We start from the raw sequence: 22,879 nt of genomic DNA on the forward strand, positions 1-22,879 counted from the left end.
AAGCAGGATGGTTGTAACATTCAAGTATAAAATCCACTACAGTCATGCTAAAAACATTTAAATATATTTCATCCCATTAGTTTTATGAATGAATTGCACATGCTATCAATAAGTCTTTAAAAAGAGTTGTATTTCTAAAAGTGACAAAAGATTACCTTACCTGGCCTCCATTAATAACAACATCAGGATCCACCACATTTCCCAACGATTTAGACATCTTCTCACCAGTTTCATTGAGGGTAAATCCATGGATAATTAGTTTTCTAACAGCAAAAAAATTATAAACTTTTCCTTAATATTTCTTCCAAAATTTGTAACCAAGAACTTAGAAATTACTTAAATCTGTAGGCAACCAAAGAATTTCACCTGGACGGTGGAATAACAAGTAAGTAGCCTAGAACAAGCTTGTTAGCCTTCATTGTCTGAAAGGCAAGTAGTGTAGGAACAGGATATTCCACCAGAAAATGGAAGGAATTGCATTCTGGTAGATCTAGTAAGAATACCAGTGATTCATTTTGAAGTTCTGTCACAGCTTATCAAACTTAATGGCTTGATTTATTCTAAAATAGTACTACAGATTCAAATACTCAGCAATGGAAAGTACTAACAAAGCTCGGTTAATGGAATAGGAGAACATTATTTTCAAAAAGCCACAAGCATTTACTCTACTGGGGCACCTTTAGGTAAGCAATAGGCAACCATCATCATCTGCCGGGGGGTCTATGGAACATCAAAGGAACTGCCTTATTTCTAAATTAAAAGCAGAAAATTATTGAAAATACTCAGCAGGTCAAGCAGCAGCTATGGAAAGAAAGAGTTAACCATTAACTCTCCAGTAACAACATCCTGAAACATTAACTGTATCTGAGATGCTATCTGACCTGCAGGGTATTTTGTTAGTTCACATGCCCAGCATCTGCAGTGTTTTGCTCATCTTATTTCTATGACTTATGGTGTGACCTTGCTTAGGTTTGGCATAACATATAAAATTACCAAAGTAATCTGAGAATTCAAGGTCTGCTGTGTCAGAGAACAGGTAAAATACGAAACATTTCAACTTAAGGCATAATTTAATGCCCTGGTTAAGATTTCTACTGCTATGCTGTGAGGTGTTTTTATTTTAGCTGTTTTCTGCAAAAGCAGTGTCTCCTGCTAGTAAGAGTGTTTTAGCTTCAGCTAAAGATTAAGGAGCCATGTCGTCCAAATTAGGAATGTTGTGTTAGCCAAATGAGGCTGGCTTGGTAATGTGTTGTAATTTTCTGCCCAGTGGGATACCATGGAACATTCGAGAGGGCTGGGCAGGAGCTGCGGAGCAGGGCACAAGGGAAGATGCCGAACGAACGCCATTCGAAGGAGAGACCCCGTTTTAAGAAGTGCTTTGTGCAGATGAGTGGTTCAAAGGAGGAAGTGCCATGTTTGAGATGGTCTTCCAGGGAAGTTCCAACGGTAGCTGGTGTCTTTCATGCAGAACGTGGATTCAGCGTGTGAGTAGAGTGATACACCCGTCTACTCCAGAAATGAGCTCCAACCTTCATGTGCACATTGGACTGGTTTAACTGTAATGGTTCCTTTTATTTTTTGTTTCATTTATTGAACTATTAGAAAATATACATTTTCTTTGTAATATTTTATTGGTGTATGATCTGTTAATTTTCTGCCGAATGATAACTTTGCATAGGACAATATTTACACAGCATTCGCTACAATCGATGCTCCTTAATCCGAACATCCTAACTTTCCTGTTTGGTTAAACCGAAATCATACCCACCCCAGATGTGTGTCACTTATGGAAGGTGCCCTTCTTTCCGCTGAGTCATGTGGCTGTTAGTTGAGTTAGCTAATGAGCCCAGTAAGGGGGTTACTTTGTGGGGTGCTTGTCTGGAGTTTGGATGCTTATTAAGGATTGACTAAGCAGTTTATTTGTGTGTTAAAGCCAGGGTTTAAACTAATGTTTGTGGAAAATGAGGTGCGTTGTAATTAAGGTACGTAATTATGGATGTCGTGGGGAATAAGGTCAGGTGCAATATGAAGAAGGTAGTCACACGTAATGCTTGTGTTGTGAGCGGGGTGGGTATCTGAATTCCCAATGAACTGCTACTAAGAGCGCTGAGTTCTGTAGAAGTGTTGGGGAAAGTAGCACTGATTAAATGGTGTTTTGTGCAATTAGCTGGTACAGATGCCACGTTAGTTCAGACTACCAGTGATGCGAATGACGTCTGGCTGCCCAATAGGATAGGGGCACCTGGAGAGGCAGGACCATGGCCAGTTCATATCTCTGGAGAAGGGAGGAATGTAGCTGAGGGTGAAGACTTTAAAGCCAAGTTCTTCTTGTTTTTGTGAAGTGAGGAAAAAGAGTTGTCTGATGTGAGAAGTCTAGTAAGTCTAGTTGTTTGATTTAAGTTCTGAGCTGGTTTCGGCTGTTACATCACTGGCTGATAAATGCCCAAGTGTACCTGCGGAGAGCCAAAGTTACCGTAGACTGAGAATGTTCTCTGTAGTTAAGCCCACACCCAATGGGGAAGAAGAATATGTGGCTTGAGCTGAGCAGACATCTCAGTCACTGGAATAAATGGTAGTGCTCAGATAATATGAAAAGACAGAGACCGGTAGAGAGTTTAAAGAGTCCACTGGCTGATATAGTGAGGTTTCTAAAGGCAGAAAATCCATTAACCACATCAGCTAATTACTTACAAGCTCTGAAAGATGCTTTTGGCACTTCTGAAAGTTCAGTCAATCTTATGATGAAGTTTAGGCACACATTCCAGGAGCAAGGAGAGAAGCTGTCTGCCTCCAGGTTGGAGAAACCGCTGCACAGCTTGTGCCACAAAAGGGGGCATTCCACTGTCTGAGAGAAATTGCTCAAGGGTGGAGCAAGTTGTGAAGGGCACGCTATCACATGACATGATTGCTCTACGTATTCGAATGACCCACGAGATGAGCCCTCCTCCATTCTTACCAAGTTATTCAGAGAAATTAGAGAGGAAAACATGGCTTAGAAGCGGAGCATTTCCAAATGGCCGAGTAGTGGTAGCCTCTGCTGTTAAAGTGACTCCTGATGCCACACAGATAGATCTTTTGAGGAAAGAGGTGAAAAGCCCTCGAGCTAAGCTGACTCAGTGGGCGTCGGCAGAGTTAGCTAATGAGCCAAGTTTATACATGAGCTCAGTAAGGGGGTTACGATCAATTTTCTGTTACTAGCCATTGAAAGCTGTGAAATACTTACCTATATGGAGCCTGCTTTTGCACTACCGCACTGGTAAGCAGAGACGACTGAAACCAACCACCCAGCTGATCCTTTCCCTCAAGGTACACATCGGCAACATTATCCATATCTAGAAAGAAAAGGAGATGTCAAGAAGATACACATAAACCTTGCTTTTACATATATATGAAAAATGCAAACATTTTAGAAATATAAAGTTACAAAATAGCAAGGCCTTTCTCTACGATTTTAACCGCAATGCACCTTTTTTAGGTTTTACTTTTCAGTGCTTTTTTTCTTCTCTTCCAAAGCATTTTATAGAAGCATAATCAGATTAAAATCAACAGAGTCAAAGCATTTGCCCAGGATGTTTGGTCATAACATGAGTTTGAAGTACAGTACTGGTATAAAGCAAGGCTCTGAGCAAACAGCTATGAAGAGAAAGTAAGAATGCACACGAGAGTGATGCTGGTGCCCCTGCTGCCAGAAATCTGGCTTCAGTTCTTTTTGAGCTGAAGAAAGCTGCAATTGATGGTGAAAGAAAACTTACTGTAATTTAAACACAAGGTTTAAATCTAAAGCACTGGGGCTCTGTGACACAGAAGGAACAGAAGAAAAGGAGCAAGGTTTTGAAGGAGCTGAGCTGAAGCTGAAGATAGTTATGAATAACAGGTCTGGACCTAGGAGGAAAGTACTAAATTGTGGCAGGGCAAATTACAGCATTATTAGGTAGGAGCCTGGGGGAGTAAATTGTGAGCAGTTGCTATTCAATACTTGACATGAGGAGAGTCCACATTCGACAAGCAGCAGTCATTTAAAGACAAACTGGCCAGAGTTCAGGGTACACACACAAAAGTTGCTGGTGAACGCAGCAGGCCAGGCAGCATCTCTAGGAAGAGGTGCAGTCGATGTTTCAGGCCGAGACCCTTCGTCAGGACTAACTTCAGTCCTGACGAAGGGTCTCAGCCTGAAACGTCGACTGCACCTCTTCCTAAAGATGCTGCCTGGCCTGCTGCGTTCACCAGCAACTTTTGTGTGTGTTGCTTGAATTTCCAGCATCTGCAGAATTCCTGTTGTTCAGAGGTCAGGGTAGGCATGTTCCAGAAAGTAGGAAGGAAGAATGAAGATGGTAAGGTAAGGGAACCTTGGATGACAGGAGAGATTGTAAATTTAGTCCAAAAGAAAAAGAAAACATAAGTAAAGCAAGGAATTGAAGAAGAAGAAGAAAGCCCTTAACTCCGAGTGGAGTCATCAGGACGCCCTCATGACGGCTTTTTTTTTAAGCAGGCTTTCTTGTTTTTACGAGGCCGAGTTGCTAGCTCAACACTCAATCCAGCACGGATGGAAAGCATGCAAGGGATCCAGCTGGATTCGAATTCGGGAGCCTTCGCTCCAAAGTCCGGCGCTGATGCCACTACGCCACCAGTCGGCCACTTATAGAAACATAGAAAACCTACAGCACAATACAGGCCCTTCGGCCCACAAAGTTGTGCTGAACATGTCCCTACCTTAGAAATTACTAGGGTTACCCAGAGCCCTCTATTTTTCTAAGCTCCATGTACCTATCCAAAAGTCTCTTAAAAGACCCTATCGTATCCCCCTCCACCACCGTTGCCGGCAGCCCATTCCACGCACTCACCACTCTCTGCGTAAAAAAACTTACCCCTGACATCACCTCTGTACCTACTCCCCAGCACCTTAAACCTGTGCCCTCTTGTGGCAGCCATTTCAGCCCTGGGAAAAAGCCTCTGACTATCCACACGATCAATGCCTCTCATCATCTTATACACCTCTGTCAGAAACAGTATGTGTCTTCAGGCTCCTGTACCTCCTCCTTGAAGGGTTCAGTGAGAAGAGTGCATGTTCTGGGTGACAGGAGCCCTTAATAACAGATGCCACATTTTGAGGCATTGCCTTTTGAAGATGTCCTTGATGCTGGGGAGGACTAATTCCCATGATGGAGCTGGCTGAGTTTCCAACTTTCTGAAGCTTCTTCTGCATTGGCTCCTCCATACCAAATGGTGATGCAATCAGTTAGAATGCTCTTCACAGTACATCTACAGAAATTGGAGAGAGTGTTTGGTGACATACCAAGTCTCCTCAAATGCATGCCTTCTTTGTTGGGCCCAGGATAGATCTTCAGAGATGTTGACACCCAGGAACTTCAAACTGCTTACGCTTTCCACCGCTGGTCCCTCAATAAGGATTGGTGTATGCTCCCTCGACTTCCCCTTGATGAAGTCCACAAGCAATTCCTTGGTCTTAATGACATTGAGTGCAAGATTGTTGTTTCAACACCACTCAACCAAGTGATCTGTCTCCCTCTGGTCAGTTTATGCCTCATTATCATCTGAAATTCTGTGAACAATAGTTGTGTCATCAGCAAGTTTATAAATAGTGTTTGAGCTGTGGCTCGCCACACGGTCATGGGTGTAGAGTAGAGCAGTGGGTCAAGCACGTATCCTTAAGCTGTACCACTGCTGATTGTCAGCGAAGACTGTTATTTCTGATCTGCACTGACTGTGGTCTCCAAATGAGGAAGTCAAGGATCCAGTTACAGAGGGAGGTTCAGAGGCCCAAGTGTTGGAGCTTATTGATTATTGAGGGTATGATTGTGTTGAATGCTGAATTGTAATCAATAAACAACAACTTAACATATGTGTTGCTATTACCCACGTGATCCAAGGCTAAGTAGAGAGTCAGTGAGATTGCATCAACTATAGACTTATTGTGTCAATTGTGTGCAATGGGTCCATGTTCTTGCTTAGGCAGGAGTTAATTCCGACCATGATCAGCTTCTCAAAGCACTTCAACACCATAGATGTGAGTGCACCTGGGCGATAGTTGTTGAGGCAGCTCACCCTGCTCTTCTCGGACACTGGTATGATTGTTGCCCTTTTGAAGTGGGTGGGAACCTACAATGTAGCAGTGAGAGATTGAAGATGTCCTTGAGCACTCCAGCCAGTTGGTTGGCACAGGTTTTTAATGCCCTACCAGGTAGACCACCTGGTCCTGATGCCTTGTGAGAGTTCACCCTCACGAAAGCAATTTTGACATAGGCCTCTGAGACAGATTACAGGGTTACCAGATGCTGCAGGATTCACAGAGGTGTAATTTTATTCCCCCTTTCAAAGTGTGCATAAAATGCATTTAGCTCATCTGAAAGTGAAGCATCACAGTCATTAATGATGTTAGTATTTGTTTTGTACCAAGTAATGGCTTGCAAACACTACCAGAACCGATGTGCATCCTTTTCCATCTCTCACTTCAATCAGAATTGCTTTTTCAATCTTAAAGTAGCCTTCCGCAGGTCCTACTTGGACTTCTTGTAAAGTTCTGGACCACCAGTCTTGAATGCCACAGATCCAGCCCTCAGCAGACTACACATCTCTCGGTTCATCCGTGGCCTTTGGTAGGGGTACGTAGAGTGTGTTTTTGAAGACACACACTAATCCGCACAGGTCTTGATCAGGGTCAGGTCAAGGTCGAGGCTGAATGGTAATCTTTGAAAAGGTTAATTTAACAAATGATGAAGAAATAACTTTGGCTGAGGTGGAAAATGAATTACTGGTGAAAGTACAGGCTTTGTGATAGAAAGGTTACAAAGTCAGACCTATTTAAAAAAATTATTCATTCAAGGGATGTGGGCCATCCCTAAATGCCCTTGAGATGTCTCTTCTGCAGCCGCATTCCTTGAAGTGTCGGTATACTCTCTATAAGTTCGTAGCCTTAGAAGGAGATGAGTTATACAGCTCTCGTTACATGCACACGCAGTTCAACTCTTTGAGTGATTATGCAGAAAGTTTGAAGTTAATAACTCATCTCCTTCTACCTAAACCACGGTCTTATCAATCACCCATGTTGTGGGCACTTTCTGGAGGTCCAAAATCCGTATGCTCCACGACCGCTGGACTAAGTGTGCAAATGTAGGAGGGGACTATGTTAAAAAATAGATGTGCTAGGTTTTCTAAAATAGACTCCTTCTACCTTAGGCCACAAACTTATCAATCACCCCTTTCAGAGGTACAGCCTGACTCGTGGTAGTATTGACCAAAATGAAGAGCAAATCTCCAATTCCTAGACCTCAATCAATGGCATTTAATATCTAGATGGCAAACAGCAAATATGTGGAATATATTCTCCCTCATTTTGTTTAAGAAAACATACCTGGTATCTATTCATTTCCCGTTTGTGAATTGCCACTTAAAACATGAATAAGAATCAAAATCAGGTTAATTATCCCCAGCATGTGACATGAAATTTGTTAATTTAGCAGCAGCAGTTCAATGCAATACATAATCTAGCAGACAGAAAAAAAGTAATAATAAATAAACAAGTAAATCAATTATATATATTGAATAGATTTTAAAAAACATGCAAAAACAACAATACTGTATATTTTTTAAAATGTGAGGTAGTGTCCAAAGATTCGATGTCCATTTAGGAATAGGATGGCGGAGGGAAAGAAGCTGTTCCTGAATCACTGAGTGTGTGCCTTCAGGCTTCTGTACCTCCTTCCTGATGGAAACAGTGAGAAAAGGGCATGCCCTGGGTGCTGGAGGTCCTAAATAACGGACACTGCCTTTCTGAGACACCGCTCCCTAAAGATGTGCTGGGGTACTTTGTAGGCTAGTACCCAAGATGGAGCTCACTAGATTTACAACCTTCTGCAACTTCTTTCAGTCCTGTGCAGTAGCCCCTCCATATCAGACAATGTTGCAGCCCGTCAAAATGCTCTCCACGGTGCAACTATAGAAGTTTTTGAGTGACATGCCAAATCTCTGCAAACTACTAATAAAGTATAGCCACTGTCTTGCCTTCTTTATAACTATATTGATATGTTGGGACCAGGTTAGATCCTCAGAGAACTTGACACCCAGGAACTTGAAGCTGCTCACTCTCTCCACTTCTGATCCCTCTATGTATGTGTTCCTTCGTCTTACCCTTCCGGAAGTCCACTATCAGCTCTTTCGTCTTACTGACGTCGAGTGCCAGGTTGTTGCTGCAGCACCACTCCACTAGTTGGCTTATCTTACTCCTGTACACACTCTCGTCACCACCTGAGATTCTACCAACAATGGTTGTATCGTCAGCAAATTTATAAGTGGTATTTGAGTTATGCCTAGCCACACAGTCATGTGTATATAGAGAGTAGAGCTGTGGGCTAAGCACACACCGCTGAGGCGCACCAGTGTTGATCGTCAGCAAGGAGGATATGTTATCACCAATCTGCACAAATTGTGGTCTTCTGGTTAGGAAGTCAAGGATCCAATTGCAAAGGGAGGTACAGAGGCCCAGGTTCTGCAACTTCTCAATCAGGATTGTGGGAATGATGGTATTAAATGCTGAGCTATAGTCAATTAACAGCATCCTGATGTAGATGTTTGTGTTGTCCAGGTGTTCTAAAGCCATGTAGACAGCCATTGAGATTGCTTCTGCCATTGACCTACTGTGGCGATAGGCAAACTGCAATGGGTCCAGGTCCTTGCTGAGGCATGAGTTCGGTCTAGTCATGACCAGCCTCTCAAAGCATTTCATCACTTTCGATGCGAGTGCACTATATTATAAACTCCAAGATAACACAATAGTGAAATAATTGCATAACATCCTACAAGAGGGAATGAAGGAAGCTTCAAAAGAGAAACAAAGATGCAACAAGTTGACAAATTGTTTGGTGGTTAAAGGAGCTGAATCAGCAGGTGGCAGTATAGACAACGTGCTTTTCATTTTAAATGCTTGCTGTAGGTACACACAAACCTTGTATTTTATGGCACGATCATGAATTAACACAAAAGTGTCTCACAAATTGAAGTGAGTACTACTCTGAATAGAAAATTCTTTAATCATTTATGTCGATTTCATGTCAGAACTCAACTGAAAGATGCTAGCCACGAACCATCCAGAGGGCAGTGACTGACCACTATAAGACAAATGGTTATGATATTGATAGTGAAGTGCTCAAAAACTAAACATAAATGAAAATATGTAGATCAAGCTTCTAAAAAAAGTCAATTAGTACTTCACAAATACTAAACAGTGGCAATTTATCTGGTAAAAAGCCAGTTCAAGTTTAGTATCATCTGAATATACAACCAAATGAAACAATGTTCTTCTGGACCTTGATGCACCCACAATACAAATATCACACACAGCACATAAAACAAAATATTACCACAAATAAATTAATAAAATACAACTTAAATGCATGTGAAGTATGCAACACAGGGAAACAGTAAACAGTAGAATAAATAGCTCGTCGTCCAAGGAACGAGACCTCATTTGTGGTAAGACTAATTCATTAGTCTCACATCCTGGGGAAAGAAGCTGTTAACCAGTCTGGCAGTCCTAGTGCTGATGCTCCTGTACCTCCTTTCTTGATGGTAGTGGGTCAAAGAGATCATGGGAGGGGTGGTAGGAATCCTCAGCAATGCTCCAGACCTTTCATATACAACGCTCACAGCAAATGTCACAAAAGGGAGCAAGGAGACTACGGAGATCTTCGTAGGGTTTTGCCTTGAAGCTTCCCTACCACACAATGATGCAGCCGGACAGGACACACTTAATGGTGCTCCTGTAGAATGCTGTTAGAATGAGGACAGGGAGCCTTGCACATCTCAGTCTCCTCAGAAAGTGCAGACACTGCTGTGCCTTCTTGACTAATGAAGTGGTGTAGTGGGCCCAGGTTAGCTCGTCCATTATGTGCACACCAAGGAACTTTGTGCACTTCATTTTTGCCCCGGCAGAGACTGTAATGTGCAATGGAGAGTGGTCAACCTGTGCCTTCCTGAAGTTCACAGTTATCTCTTCTGTCTTGTCCACATTGAGACTCAGGTTGTTGTTCTCACACCATTTGACAAGCCTCTCTGATGTTGACTTATCTTTGTTGCCAATAAAGCTAACCCTATTCTATCATCAGTGAAATTAATGGTGCAGTTTGAGCTGGATCTAGCAGTGCAGTTGTAAGTCAGCACCGTGAACAGCAGCCAGCAGAACACACAGCCCTGGGGGACACCAGTGCTCAGCGTGATGGAGCTGGGGATGTTGCTGCCAACTCGGACTGCCTGGGATCTTGAGTACCAACAAAAACAAGTTTATCTACCAGCCTCCACAGAATGATCATGTTAAAACTTTGAAGTTGAAGTCCTAGCATAGGAAGCTTAATTTTCTGGGTGGGACAAGACAGAGTGGAGGGCCAAAGCAATGGCATCACCAGTGGCCCGGTTTAAGCGATAGGAGGGGAAAAGAGTGAGATTGGACTGGAAGAGAAAAGAGACACGGAGGAAAACAGCCAGTTTAGACCCAGCTCGAGAGTGAGAGAGCGCGAGAAAAAGAGCAAAAGAAAGGAAAAGGATAAATCGTGCGAATGAGGAAAAGAATTCAAAGGCAAGAGTAATAAAGTCACCAATCTGTTTTAGAATGAACATAATCGAAGATGTCACAAAGGGCTATGCAAATGAAATGAAAGATGTTTCAAAAGCAAAACGAAAAGGCAAAATGCCTGCTGGAAACTGCTGGGACAAGGTAGGTGAGGATATGCGCACACTAAGTGCAATGCATTGAAAATGCTGAGTGATAGTGCAGGACTAAGATAAGGAGATTGGTGAATAAAGTTTCATGCAGAATAGAATGCTTGTAGGAGAAATTGTGAATTATTAAAAAATGTATTTACTAAGGTTACTAGCAGTCCATGAATTTTAACAAGAAAACAAGTAATTTTGATACAACGTAGTCAGCATCTCTTGAGAAAGGATTTCCTCAATGATCTTTGAAATCAAGGTTAAACAAATCAATCTAAACAAAGAAGTAAAATCTGTCAAATTTAATATTGAAAAGGAAAAACTTTAGGAGAACAACGTTTACAAGTAGCAATATGGATAGTCCCCAAAAATCATACATTTTTCCTTTCATGTTTTTTGACACCACAGTCTCACAAATCATGCAGAGACATGACCTGGCAATTATGAGAGGGAGTTGCTGATAAAAATTAAGGTTTGATGGAATAATGCTTTTCTACAATGAGATAACAAGAATTACTTCCAAAGTCCTAAAAGTTTAGGGGGCCATATAAATAGATGTCATCTTCCTGAAAATGAACAATTGTATGATAAGGATATATTTACTGTAAGCAAACTAACAGTAAAACTAATAAAATATTACAGCTTTAACCTTTGGAATTATACAGGTAATTGGTGATTATTCCTCCTATAAAGTCAGCCAATTTCAATCTAAAATGATTAAGAAACAATATTTTGAAACATTAAAACTTGATTTTCAAGAATTCTGAACATTGCATAAATAATTTTTATAACCTTCCAGGCGCCCTGATCAAATCTCAGTGTTTGGATACCACATCAAGGAAAGATAAATGCAGCTCAAGGGAGTCTTATCAGAATGATACCTGGACTAAATTACAATGAGTGATTGCACAAATTGGGGTTATGTTTCCTGGAAATTGGCAGCTTAACAATTTTATTTGTCAAAGGCTAACAGATTTTAGAATTCTCTTCAGCCAGTTGATGGCCAGGTCAACTATTAATTTCAAATTTTAGACTGACAGATTTTTGTCACAGGTCACAGATCAATCTCTATGTTGCTGCATCATAGCATTGGTTTGGAAAGCTAAATAACAAACCAATATCAAAAACAGGCAAACTTAGTGAAATGAAAATAAAATAAATGGAAAGATCATTTCCTAAATGTTCTTGTTCTCTCTCCATATACCTTCTCTGACTAGAATTGATCTACCTTTATAAATAAGTCTGCTGACAAGTGGTAGACAATTCCATAGGATAAGCTCCCTTCAGGTGAAGAACTGTCTCCTCATCTCAGTCCACAGTCTCAGTCTCCTCAGTCCACCAAGACTAGAACACACTGATAAGGATGGTGTTAGAGGCTGATGCAATAAGGATATTTAAGAGACTCATAGCTAGGATGCAAGAAAAGAAGTGTTATGGGCTGTGTGGGAGGGATGGGATGGGATGGGATAGAATGATTGTGGAGCTGCGTTACATAGATCAGTACTGTTAACACTATGATCCCTGGTTCTAGGCACCTCAGCCAGGGGTAACATCCTCCTTGCATTCAACCTGTCCATCATTCTTGGAACTTTGTTCATTTAATTGAAATCTGCTCACAATTTGTTAAATACGGAAGAACACAGACCTGGACAATCCATTCTCTCCTCACAAGTCCTTCCATCCCAGGAATTACTCTGGTGATGCACTGATGCACTAACTCTATGTACAAGTATTTTCTTTAAGTAAGGAGACCAAAATTGCATACCACACTTCAGGAGTGATCTCACCAAGACCATGTAAAAGTGTATTAAGGCATCATAACCTTGCATTCAAAACCTCTTTCAATAAAGGTTTACATGTTATCTGCTTTCTTAACTGTAGGTTGCACCAACAAGTTAGCAGCACATCAATATTTCTCAATCTTTTGCCATTTAAATAATATGTATTTTCTGTTTTTCCTGCTATTTCCTACATATATGTACATTATACAACCTGCTTAGGATATGCCTGATCACTCAACTTATATAAATCGCCTTGAAGTATCTTGGCATCCTCCTCACATCCCTACTCAATATTGTGTCATGTCTATATTTAGTGATTCATTTGGTTCTCTCATCCATATCATTTATATATATTGTGAGTAGCTGAGGTACATGCACTAATCTCTGCAGTACCCAGTAGTCACTGCCTGTCTTCCTGAAAAGGTCTCATTTATTCCCACTGTTTTCTTTTTCAATCTATTACCCCCAGATGCTTCAAGTCTACACATTAATCTTTAAAATGGGGCTTTATCAAAGGTCTTTTGAAAATCTAAACACTCCAAATCTCCTTTTTCTATTCTACTAGTCACATTCTCAGAAAGCTCTAGCTGGTTTGATTTGTCAAGCACAATTTGCCTTTTATAAATCTGTACTTTGTCTAATCACCTCAATATTTCCTAAGTGCCTTATTCTGTCAATCTTCTTAACAATAAAGCATTTCCCAACAACTAATGTCAGGCTAACAGGTTTATAGCTCCTTGTGTTTTCTTCCTTTACTAATCAGTGGGGTTTTACTTGCCACCCCTTCAATCTACGGGAACAGTCTCATAAACCATAGAAAATTTGGAAGATGACAACCAATATATTGACCACCTCTTTTTCAGCACTCTAGAATGCAGATCATCAGGTCCTGAGGATATATTTCTCTTAATCCCATTAATCTTTCTGCTATTGTTTATTTACTGGAGACACAGAGTAATACACCATGGAAACAGGCCTTTCAGGCTAACTCAACCATGCCAAACAAGGTGCCCGCCTAAGACAATTTGATTTGCTAACATTTTGCCTGTGTCCCTCTGAACAACTTCTACCCATGTACTTATCCAAACGTCCTTTAAGTTCCATCGCTGTACTGTCTGAACTTCTTTCTCTGGCAGCTCATTCATGTAAGCAACACCCTCTGCTTGAAGAAGTTGCTCCTCCGGGACAACCCCCTTTGCCTGGGGGAAAAGACTGTGCATTCACTGTATCTTTGACCATCATGATTTTCTACACCACCTTTCATTATCCTATACTCCAAGTAATGAAGTCCCAGCCTGCTCAACTCCTCTCTCTAACTCAGGCCTCTATATTTCTTCATTTCATTACTCTTGCTTCCCTGACTTGACTGGGAAGTTACCTGTGTCCATGAAAGCAGAACCAAGTATTTGCTTAATTGCTCTAACAACTTTTTGTTTATCATTATGAATTCTCCAGTTTCAGATGGTGAAAGATTACATTTGTCTTCATTTATCCTTCTCCTGTTATACATTTATTGAAAACTCTTTATCATCTGGTTTGATCTTCCTTTCAAGTTTACTCTTGTACTACTTATACTTTCTTTATCTATCTTGGTACATTATTACTCTAGGTTGCCATCAGTTCTTAAGTCTTGCTTCATTATATGACTTTTCTTTGGAATCAATACTACCCTTTTGTCAGCCACGTTGAGTCTTTTTGTGCCAGAAAGGACGGCAAACTGTTGCAGCTCCTTATATGTTAGCCACTGCTTAACCACATCATACCTTTCAATGATTCGCCCCAATCTTAACTGTAATTCTGTAAGAATAGATAATTTACTGCAAGATGTAAAGTAATAAAATCAACCTTTGCTTTATGTTTGCACTTTGACTGGCAAACACCATTCTAAAGATATGCTCACTTAAAAAATAAGCTAACACATCTGTTAAATATTATCAAATATGGTGCTGTTGAAATAGGTTATTATATTTTAAAGCTAAACAGTTTGCTACTAACAAGCATGCAATACTCTGTTTGGCATGAAGTTCATCAAAAATTCTGTAAAAGACAAACCTTAGCTTTCTTTTGGAATATACTTTTGAGTATTGCAGCCCTTTAGTTCTTAAATTGAGCAAAAATTGTTTAGTTAACAACTGGAATTTTTCAAACAGAATGTGAAAGTTGTACTGTTCTTAAAACAGCCTGTCCATTTAATACCTGAAATCTATGTGCAGTAAATGCAGTGACCAATTGTTTTTGAGGGATATTTCCAGGTCAGAATACACAAATCTAATATTGATGCTATATCCAATGGATAGTTTAAGGACTTTGATTGTGCTACTTGTTGCATTGACATGAGAAGATGTATGAGAAAACTGAACTCTGAATTATAAAACACCTATTATTAACACAAAAATGTAGAAAACAGGGTCAGTCTGTGAGTTTGCTCCACCATTCAATACAATCATGGCAGATTTTTTTCTCACAAGGTGACACTAAGTTTAATGGTGTTGTGGATATGTAGGAGGTTGTCATAGCCAACAGTGAAACACTGATAGGATTCTGAGCTAAGAAGTGGCAGATGGAGTTCAATCCAGAGAAGTGTGAAGTGGTACACTTTGGAAGATCAAACTTGATGACAAAGTCCAAAGTTAGTAGCATGATTCTTAGTAGTGTAGAGGAACAGAGGGATCTTGGGGTAAAAGTTCATGGATTCCTCAAAGTTGCCATACAAGTTGATAGGGTGGATAAGGTGTACGGCACATTGGCCTTCATTAGTCGGGGGATTGAGTTCAAGAGCCACAAAGTAATGTTGCAGCTCTATGAAACTCTAGTTAGTATTGTGCTCCATTCTTGTTGCTTCATTATTTGAAGGATGTAGAAGTTTTAGAGAGTACACACATTTACAAGGATGCTGCCTGGATTAGAAAACATGTCTTATGAGGAAAGATTGAGCAAGCTAGGGCTTTTCTCTTTGGAGCAAAGGAAGATGAGGAGACTTGATAGAGATGTATAAGATCATAAGAGACATACAGCCAGCACCTTATTCCCAGGGTGGAAATAGCTAATATGAGATGACATACTTTTAAGGTGATTGGAGGGAAGTACAGGGGTGAATGTCACAGAGAGTGGTAAGTGCATGCTGGGGCTAGTGGTAAAGGCAGATACATCAGGGATATTTTTAAGAGACACTTAGATAGGCATATAGATGAAAGAAAAATTGAGGACTATGTGGGATGGAAGGGTTAGTTTGATCTTGGAGTAGGTTGGCACAACATCTTGGGCCATGCTGTGCTGTACTGCTCTATGTTTTATGTAATACTACATTCTGCTTCTTTGTCATTCTACTTGATATTTTATTGTGTCTCCTTCTTTCTTAAATATTTTCAGCATCTTGGCCTTCATTGCTTTCCACGGTAAAGAATTCCACAAGTTCACTACCTTTTGCCTCTTTATCTCAGTTCTATATACCTGACCCAGTATCCCAAGATGTGAACTTCTCAATTTTGACTCTCCAGGGAAACAACCAATTGTATCCTGCTGTTACACCTAATCAGAATTTTGTACTTTTCCATAAGATAGTCTTTCATTCATCTAAACTCTGGTGAGTACAGACCTAGCTGACCAATCTTTTTGCAAAACACTGGTCTGCTATCCAGGAATCACTGGTCAATCTTTGCCTCACTCACTATATAGTAGGTATAGCCTTCCTTAATGTAATAAAGGACTTCACACTGCATTTGAGATTCATTCTCACTGAGGCCCTGTATAATTGTATCCCAACACACTTGATCCTGTATGCAAAACCTCTAACAATGAAGGCCAACTTAGCATCTTCCTTAACTGCGTACTGCTGCTTTCACTGAAGAACCCCATTTATTTCCTTGATTTCCCAAAACAGGTTATATATAGATTTCTTTTAAAGTTACGTGCTTTTTGTTGAGGAAGGTAATAGCCAAAATGATAACTGACTAAATTATTTGTTTTGATGTAAAGAGAAATTTTCACTACAGTCATGTAACAGAGGACACAAAAGACTGCAGTTGTTCTTGTCTGGAGCAAAAACAAACTACTCAAGGAACTCAATGGTCGAAACCCCTCACCTCGACTGAACAGCGTAGAGGGGAGGTAGCCAGGATAAAGAGGTGAGGGGAAGGGGTGGGGCAAAAGATAGGTAAATCCAGTTGAGATGCATTGATTGGCAGATGGTGGAAGGAATAATGGAAATAGTGACAAGAAACTGGGATGAGATACGTAGAACATCAAAGGGCTACAGGTGATGCAGTTTGATAGGAATGGAAGGTGGAACATGGAACTAAATAAGGGAAATGGGGTGAGCAGATGGATGGGAAAGAAACTGGTGATAAGGCCTGAGCAGTGGGTGGAAATTGGCAGTGTATAAGAATAACCACATAGACCTTAGTAGGGCTGCACTGGAGTATTGTGTGCAATTCTGGTCTCTCCATTACAGGAAGGATGTGGAGTCTTTGAAAAGGGTGCAGAATAGGTCTACCATGATGCCGCCTCGAGGGCATGATCTATAAGGAGAAGCTAGACAAACCTAGGTTGTTTTCCCTAGAGCACCAGAGACTAAGGGGAGATGGAGAAAATTTTATAGGATTTTGAAACGGCATAGAGTTAAAACGCATCTCCCCAGGGTATTAGAGGACATGCATTTAAGGTGAGATGCAGAAAGTTTAAAGGAGTTGTGCAAACTTTGTTTTAAAAAAACATGATGTACCTGGAATGGGCCGCCGGGGGTCTTGGTGGAAGCAGATATAATAATGGTGTTTAAAAATCCGTTAGACACATGGATATGCAGGGAATGGAGGAATGCAGATCTTGTACAAGCAGAATAAATTTTGGCATAAAAGGCTGGTCCTGTGCTGTGCTGTACGGTTCTATGTTCTGAATAATCAGAAGAAAAGGCAAAAAGGACAGAGAAGGAACAAGTTAACTGAAGAATTCTTGAAGAAGTGTTCGTGCCATTGTGGACAGAGAGCAGGTGTTTGTCAAAGCGGTCATCTAGTCTGCACTTCGGTCTTACCAAAGTAGAGGACACATCAAGAACACCAAATGCAGTAGACAATGTTGAAGGAGATGCATATGAATCTCTGCCTCACATTGAAGGGTGGTTCAGGTCCCTGGATAGTGCTGAGAAAGCTGTAAGGAGAGGTGCTACATCTTCTATGGCTGCAGGGGAAAGCGCATAGAAGTAGGGAGAGCTCACCGCTACATTAAGAGATTCCTACCTGCTTCAAAAAGGTGACTGTCACACCAGTGTCCACGAAGAGCAGGGTGAGCCGCCTCAACATCTATCGCCCAGTTGCACTCACATCTACTGTTAAGAGGTTCGTCATGGCCAGAATCAACTCCTGCTTGAGCAAGGACCTGGACCCCTACAATTTGCTTATTGTTGCAAACAATCTACAGCAGATGCGATCTCACTGGCTCTCCACTCAGTCTTCGATCACCTGGACAATCGTAATACCTACGTTAGACAGAGACATAGGATAGTACAGCACAGTACAGGCCCTTCAGCCCACAATGTTGTGCCGACCCTCAAACCCTGCCTCCCACATAAGCCCCCACCTTAAATTCCTCCAGATACCTGTCTAGTAGTCTCTTAAACTTCACTAGTGTATCTGCCTCCACTACTGACTCAGGCAGTGCATTTCACGCACCAACCACTCTCTGAGTAAAAAACCTTCCTCTAATATCCCCCCTGAACTTCCCACCCCTTACCTTAAAGTCATGTCCTCTTGTACTGAGCAGTGGTGCCCTGGGGAAGAGGTGCTGGCTATCCACTATCTATTCCTCTTATTATCTTGTACACCTCTATCATGTCTTCTCTCATCCTCCTTCTCTCCAAAGAGTAAAGCTCTAGCTCCCTTAATCTCTGATCATAATGCATAGTCTCTAAACCAGGCAGCATCCTGGTAAATCTCCTCTGTACCCTTTCCAACACTTCCACCTCCTTCCTATAGTGAGGTGACCAGAACTGGACACAGTACTCCAAATGTGGCCTAACCAGAGTTTTATAGAGCTGCATCATTACATCGCGACTCTTAAACTCTATCCCTCGACTTATGAAAGCTAATACACCATAAGCTTTCTTATCTACCCTATCCAACTGTGAGGCAACTTTCAGGGATCTGTGGACATGTACCCCCAGATCCCTCTGCTCCTCCACACTACCAGGTATCTTGCCATTTACTTTGTACTCTGCCTTGGAGTTTGTCCTTCCAAAGTGTACCACCTCACACTTCTCCCGGTTGAACTCCATCTGCCACTTCTCAGCCCACTTCTGCAACCTATCAATATCTCTCTACAATCTTTGACAATCCTCTACACTATCTACAACACCACCAAACTTTGTGTCGTCTGCAAACTTGCCAACCCACCCCTCTACCCCCACATCCAGGTCGTTAATAAAAATCATGAAAAGTAGAGGTCCCAGAACAGATCCTTGTGGGATACCACTAGACACAATCCTCCAATCAGAATGTACTCCCTCCACCACAACCCTCTGCCTTCTGCAGGCAAGCCAATTCTGAATCCACCTGGCCAAACTTCACTGGATCCCATGCCTTCTGACTTTCTCAATAAGCCTACCGTGTGGAACCTTGTCAAATGCCTTACATATAGGTCACATCCACTGCACTACCCTCATCTATATGCCTGGTCACCTCCTCAAAGAACTCTATCAGACTTGTTAGACACAATCAGCCCTTCACAAAGCCATGCTGACTGTCCCTAATCAGACCATGATTCTCTAAACGCCCAGAGATCCTATCTCTAAGAATCTTTTCCAACAACTTTCCCACAGACATAAGGCTCACTGGTCTATAATTACCCGGACTATGCCGACTACCTTTTTTGAACACGGGGACAACATTCGCCTCCCTCCAATCCTCCGGTACCATTCCTGCGGACAACGAGGACATAAAGATCCTAGCCAAAGGCTCAGCAATCTCTTCCCTCACCTCATGGAGCAGCCTGTGGTATATTCCATCAGGCCCCGGGGACTTATCCGTCCTAATGTATTTTAACAACTCCAACACCTCCTCTCCCTTAATATCAACAAGCTCCAGAACATCAACCTCACTCATATTGTCCTCACCATCAGCAAGTTCCCTCTCATTGGTAAATACCGAAGAGAAGTATTCATTGAGGACCTCGCTCACTTCCAGAGCCTCCAGGCACATCTTCCCACCTTTATCTCTAATCGGTCCTATCTTCACTCCTGTCATCCTCTTTTTCTTCACATAATTGAAGAATGCCTTAGGGTTTTCCTTTACCCTACTCACTAAGGACTTCTCATGCCCCCTTCTTGCTCTTCTCAGCCTCTTCATAAGCTCCTTTCTTGCTTCCCTATATTCCTCAATAGACCCATCTGATCCTTGCTTCCTAAACCTCATGTACGCTGCCTTCTTCCACCTGACTAGATTTTCCACCTCACTTGTCACCCATGGTTCCTTCATCCTACCATTCTTTATCTTCCTCACCAGGACAAATTTATCCCTAACATCCTGCAAGAGATCTCTAAACTGTCTGTTGCTTACAGCTGAGCATTCTTTGTTCTCTATTTAGAGTAATAGGAAAGCACAACATAGAAACATGCCCTTTGGCCCATCTAGTACATGCTGAGCCACTTAAACTGCCTATGATCATCGACCTGCACTGGTGCCATAGCCTTCCATACTCCAACCATCCACGTACCTATCGAAACTTCTCTTAAACATTGAAATAGAGCTCACATGTACCACTTGCACTGGCAGCTCATTCCACACTCTCATGAGTCTCTGAGTGAAGAAGTTTCAACTCATGTTCCCCTTAAACTTTTCACCTCTCATCCTTAATCCATGACCTAAAGCTGTAGTCCCACAAAACCTCAGTGGAAAAAGCCTGCTTGCATTTACCCAATCTATACCCCTCATAATTTTGAATATGTCTATCAAATCTCCACTCAATCTTCTACGTTCCAAGGAATAAAATCCAAACCTATCCAATCTTTCCATATAACTCGGGTCCTCCAGAACCGGCAACATCCTTGTAAATTTTCTCTGCACTCTTTCAAGCTTATTTTCATCTTTCCTGTTGAAGGTGACCAAAACTGCACACAATGTTCCAAGTTAGGCTTCACCAATGTGTTAACTTCAACTTAACATCCCATCTCCTGTACTCAATACATTGATTTTTGAAGGCCAATGTGCCAAAAGTACACTTTCAAAGAATTATGGAACAGACCCCTTTGTTCTACTGCACTCTCCAGTGCCCTACCATTCACTGTATAGGATCTACCCTGGTTGGTCCTACCAAAGTGCAACACCTTGTCTGCATTAAATTCCATCTGGCATTTATCAGCTCATTTTTCCAGCTGGTCCAGATCCCACTGCAAGCCATGATAAGCATCCTCTCTGTCCACTATACCCTCAGTCTTGATGTTATCCACAAATTTGCTGCTCCAGTTAACCACATTATTATCCAGATCATTGATATAGATGACAAGCAACAATGGACTCAATGCCAAGCCCTGCGACATTCCATTAGTCATAAACATCCAGACAGAGAGGCAACCATCTACTACCACTCTCTGGCTTCTCTCACAGGGCCAGTGCCTAATCCAATTTACCTCATCTTGAATGCTGAATGCCTGAACCTTCTTGACCATCCTCCCATATGGAACCTTGTCAAAGGCCTCGCTGAAGTCCATGCAGATAATATCCACTGCCTTGCCTTCATCAACTTTTCTGGTAACATCCTCAATAAACTCTATAAGATTGGTTAGACTTGAGCTACCACACACAAAGCCATGCTGGCTATCCTTAATCAGTCCATGTCTATCCAAATATATCTAGTTCCTTACAATACCTTTCAATAGCTTTCTCATTACTGATGTCAGCCTTGCCGGCTTATAATTTCCTTATCTTTAGAACCTTTCTTAAACAGTGGAAAAAAATTAGCTATCCTCCAATCCTCCGGCACCTCACCTATCGCGAAGGACGATTTAAGTATCTCTGCTAGGGCCCTGGTAATTTCTACACTTGCAGGGTCTGAGGGAATACCTTGTCAGGCCCTGAGGATTTATCCACCCTAATTTGTCTCAAGACAGCAAATATCTCCTCCTCTGTAATCTGCATAGAGTCCATGAAGTTGATACTGTTGTGCCTTACTTATAAAGACTCTGTGTTTGTCTCCTGAGTAGATACAGATGCATTTAAGATCTCCGCACCCCACCCCCCATCTCTTTCAGCTCCATGCATGGATTACCATTCTGAACTTCCAGAGGACCAATTTTGTCCCTTGCAATCCTTTTGCTCTTAACATATCTGTAGAATCCCTTAGGATTCTCCTTAACCTTGCCTGCTAGGGCAACCTCGTGCCTTCTGTTAGTCATTCTGATTTCTTTATTAAGTTTTCTCTTGCATTTCTGAACCCACAGATCAGACCTATCTTTTTGCATTCTTACTTTGAAACTAATGGTACTGTGATTACTAGAGGTAATGACCCTAACCCTTACCCTTATAGCAGATCAAGTAACGCACACTTTCTCACTGGGACTTCTATGTACTGATTAAGAAAACTTTCCTGAACACATTTGACAAACTCTATCCCCTCTAGTCCTTTTACAGTTTGGGACTCCTTGCCTATATGTGAAAAGTTAATATCACCTACTGTAACAATGTTGTGTTTCTTGCGATCTACAAGTTTGTTCCTCTAAATCCCTCAGACTGTTGGGTGGTCTGTAATATAGCCCCGTTAATGTGATCATACCTTTCTTATTACTCAGTTCCAGAGCACCTTAATAGACGAGATCTGCAGTCTGCCCTGACTAAATACTGCCGTGACACTTCCCCTGTCTAGTAACGTCACCCCTCCTCTTTTAATCCCTCCCACTCTGTAGCGTCGAAAGGAACAGAACCCCGGAATATTGAGCAGACAGTCCTGCCCCCTCCTGCAACCAAGTCTCACTAATGGCTACAATTACATAATTCCAGGTGTTGATCCATGCCCTGAGCTCATCCACCTTTCCTACGACACTTCTTGCATTGAAATATACACAATTCAGTACAATAGTCACACCATGCTCAACCTTTTGATTCCTGACTTTGTCCGAGGTCTTAACAACATCTGTCTCCTTAACTTCTCTACTATCTATTTTGGCACTCTGGTTCCCATCCCCCCGCAACTCTAGTTTAACTCCTCCCTTTCCAACACCGTGAGCAAACCTTTCCACTAGGATAATACTTCGCATCCAGTTCATGTGCAAACTATCTCTTCTGTACCAATCCCACCTTTCCTGGAAGGGTTCCCAATGATCCAAAAATCTTATGCCCTCCCTCCTACACCAAATCCTTAGCCATGTGTTATACTGTATAAAATTCCTATTTCTGGCC

The 22,879-nt window shown here is 41.6% G+C and overlaps 1 protein-coding gene across 1 annotated transcript in view; it reads right to left on the bottom strand.

Annotated features, from left to right (window-relative positions):
• The window catches only part of iars2 (isoleucyl-tRNA synthetase 2, mitochondrial), a 108,292-nt gene that overhangs the window by 27,880 nt on the left and 57,533 nt on the right, over window positions 1-22,879 (bottom strand). The window contains exons 15-16 of the mRNA XM_063055745.1: window positions 3,224-3,332; window positions 161-263 (exon numbers count right to left, since the gene is read on the bottom strand). Of these exons, the coding sequence (XP_062911815.1) occupies window positions 161-263; window positions 3,224-3,332 (212 nt within the window). The remainder of the gene's footprint in view (window positions 1-160; window positions 264-3,223; window positions 3,333-22,879) is intronic.

Source organism: Mobula hypostoma, chromosome 8 (assembly GCF_963921235.1).
Source record: "Mobula hypostoma chromosome 8, sMobHyp1.1, whole genome shotgun sequence".
Lineage (NCBI taxonomy): Eukaryota > Metazoa > Chordata > Chondrichthyes > Myliobatiformes > Myliobatidae > Mobula > Mobula hypostoma.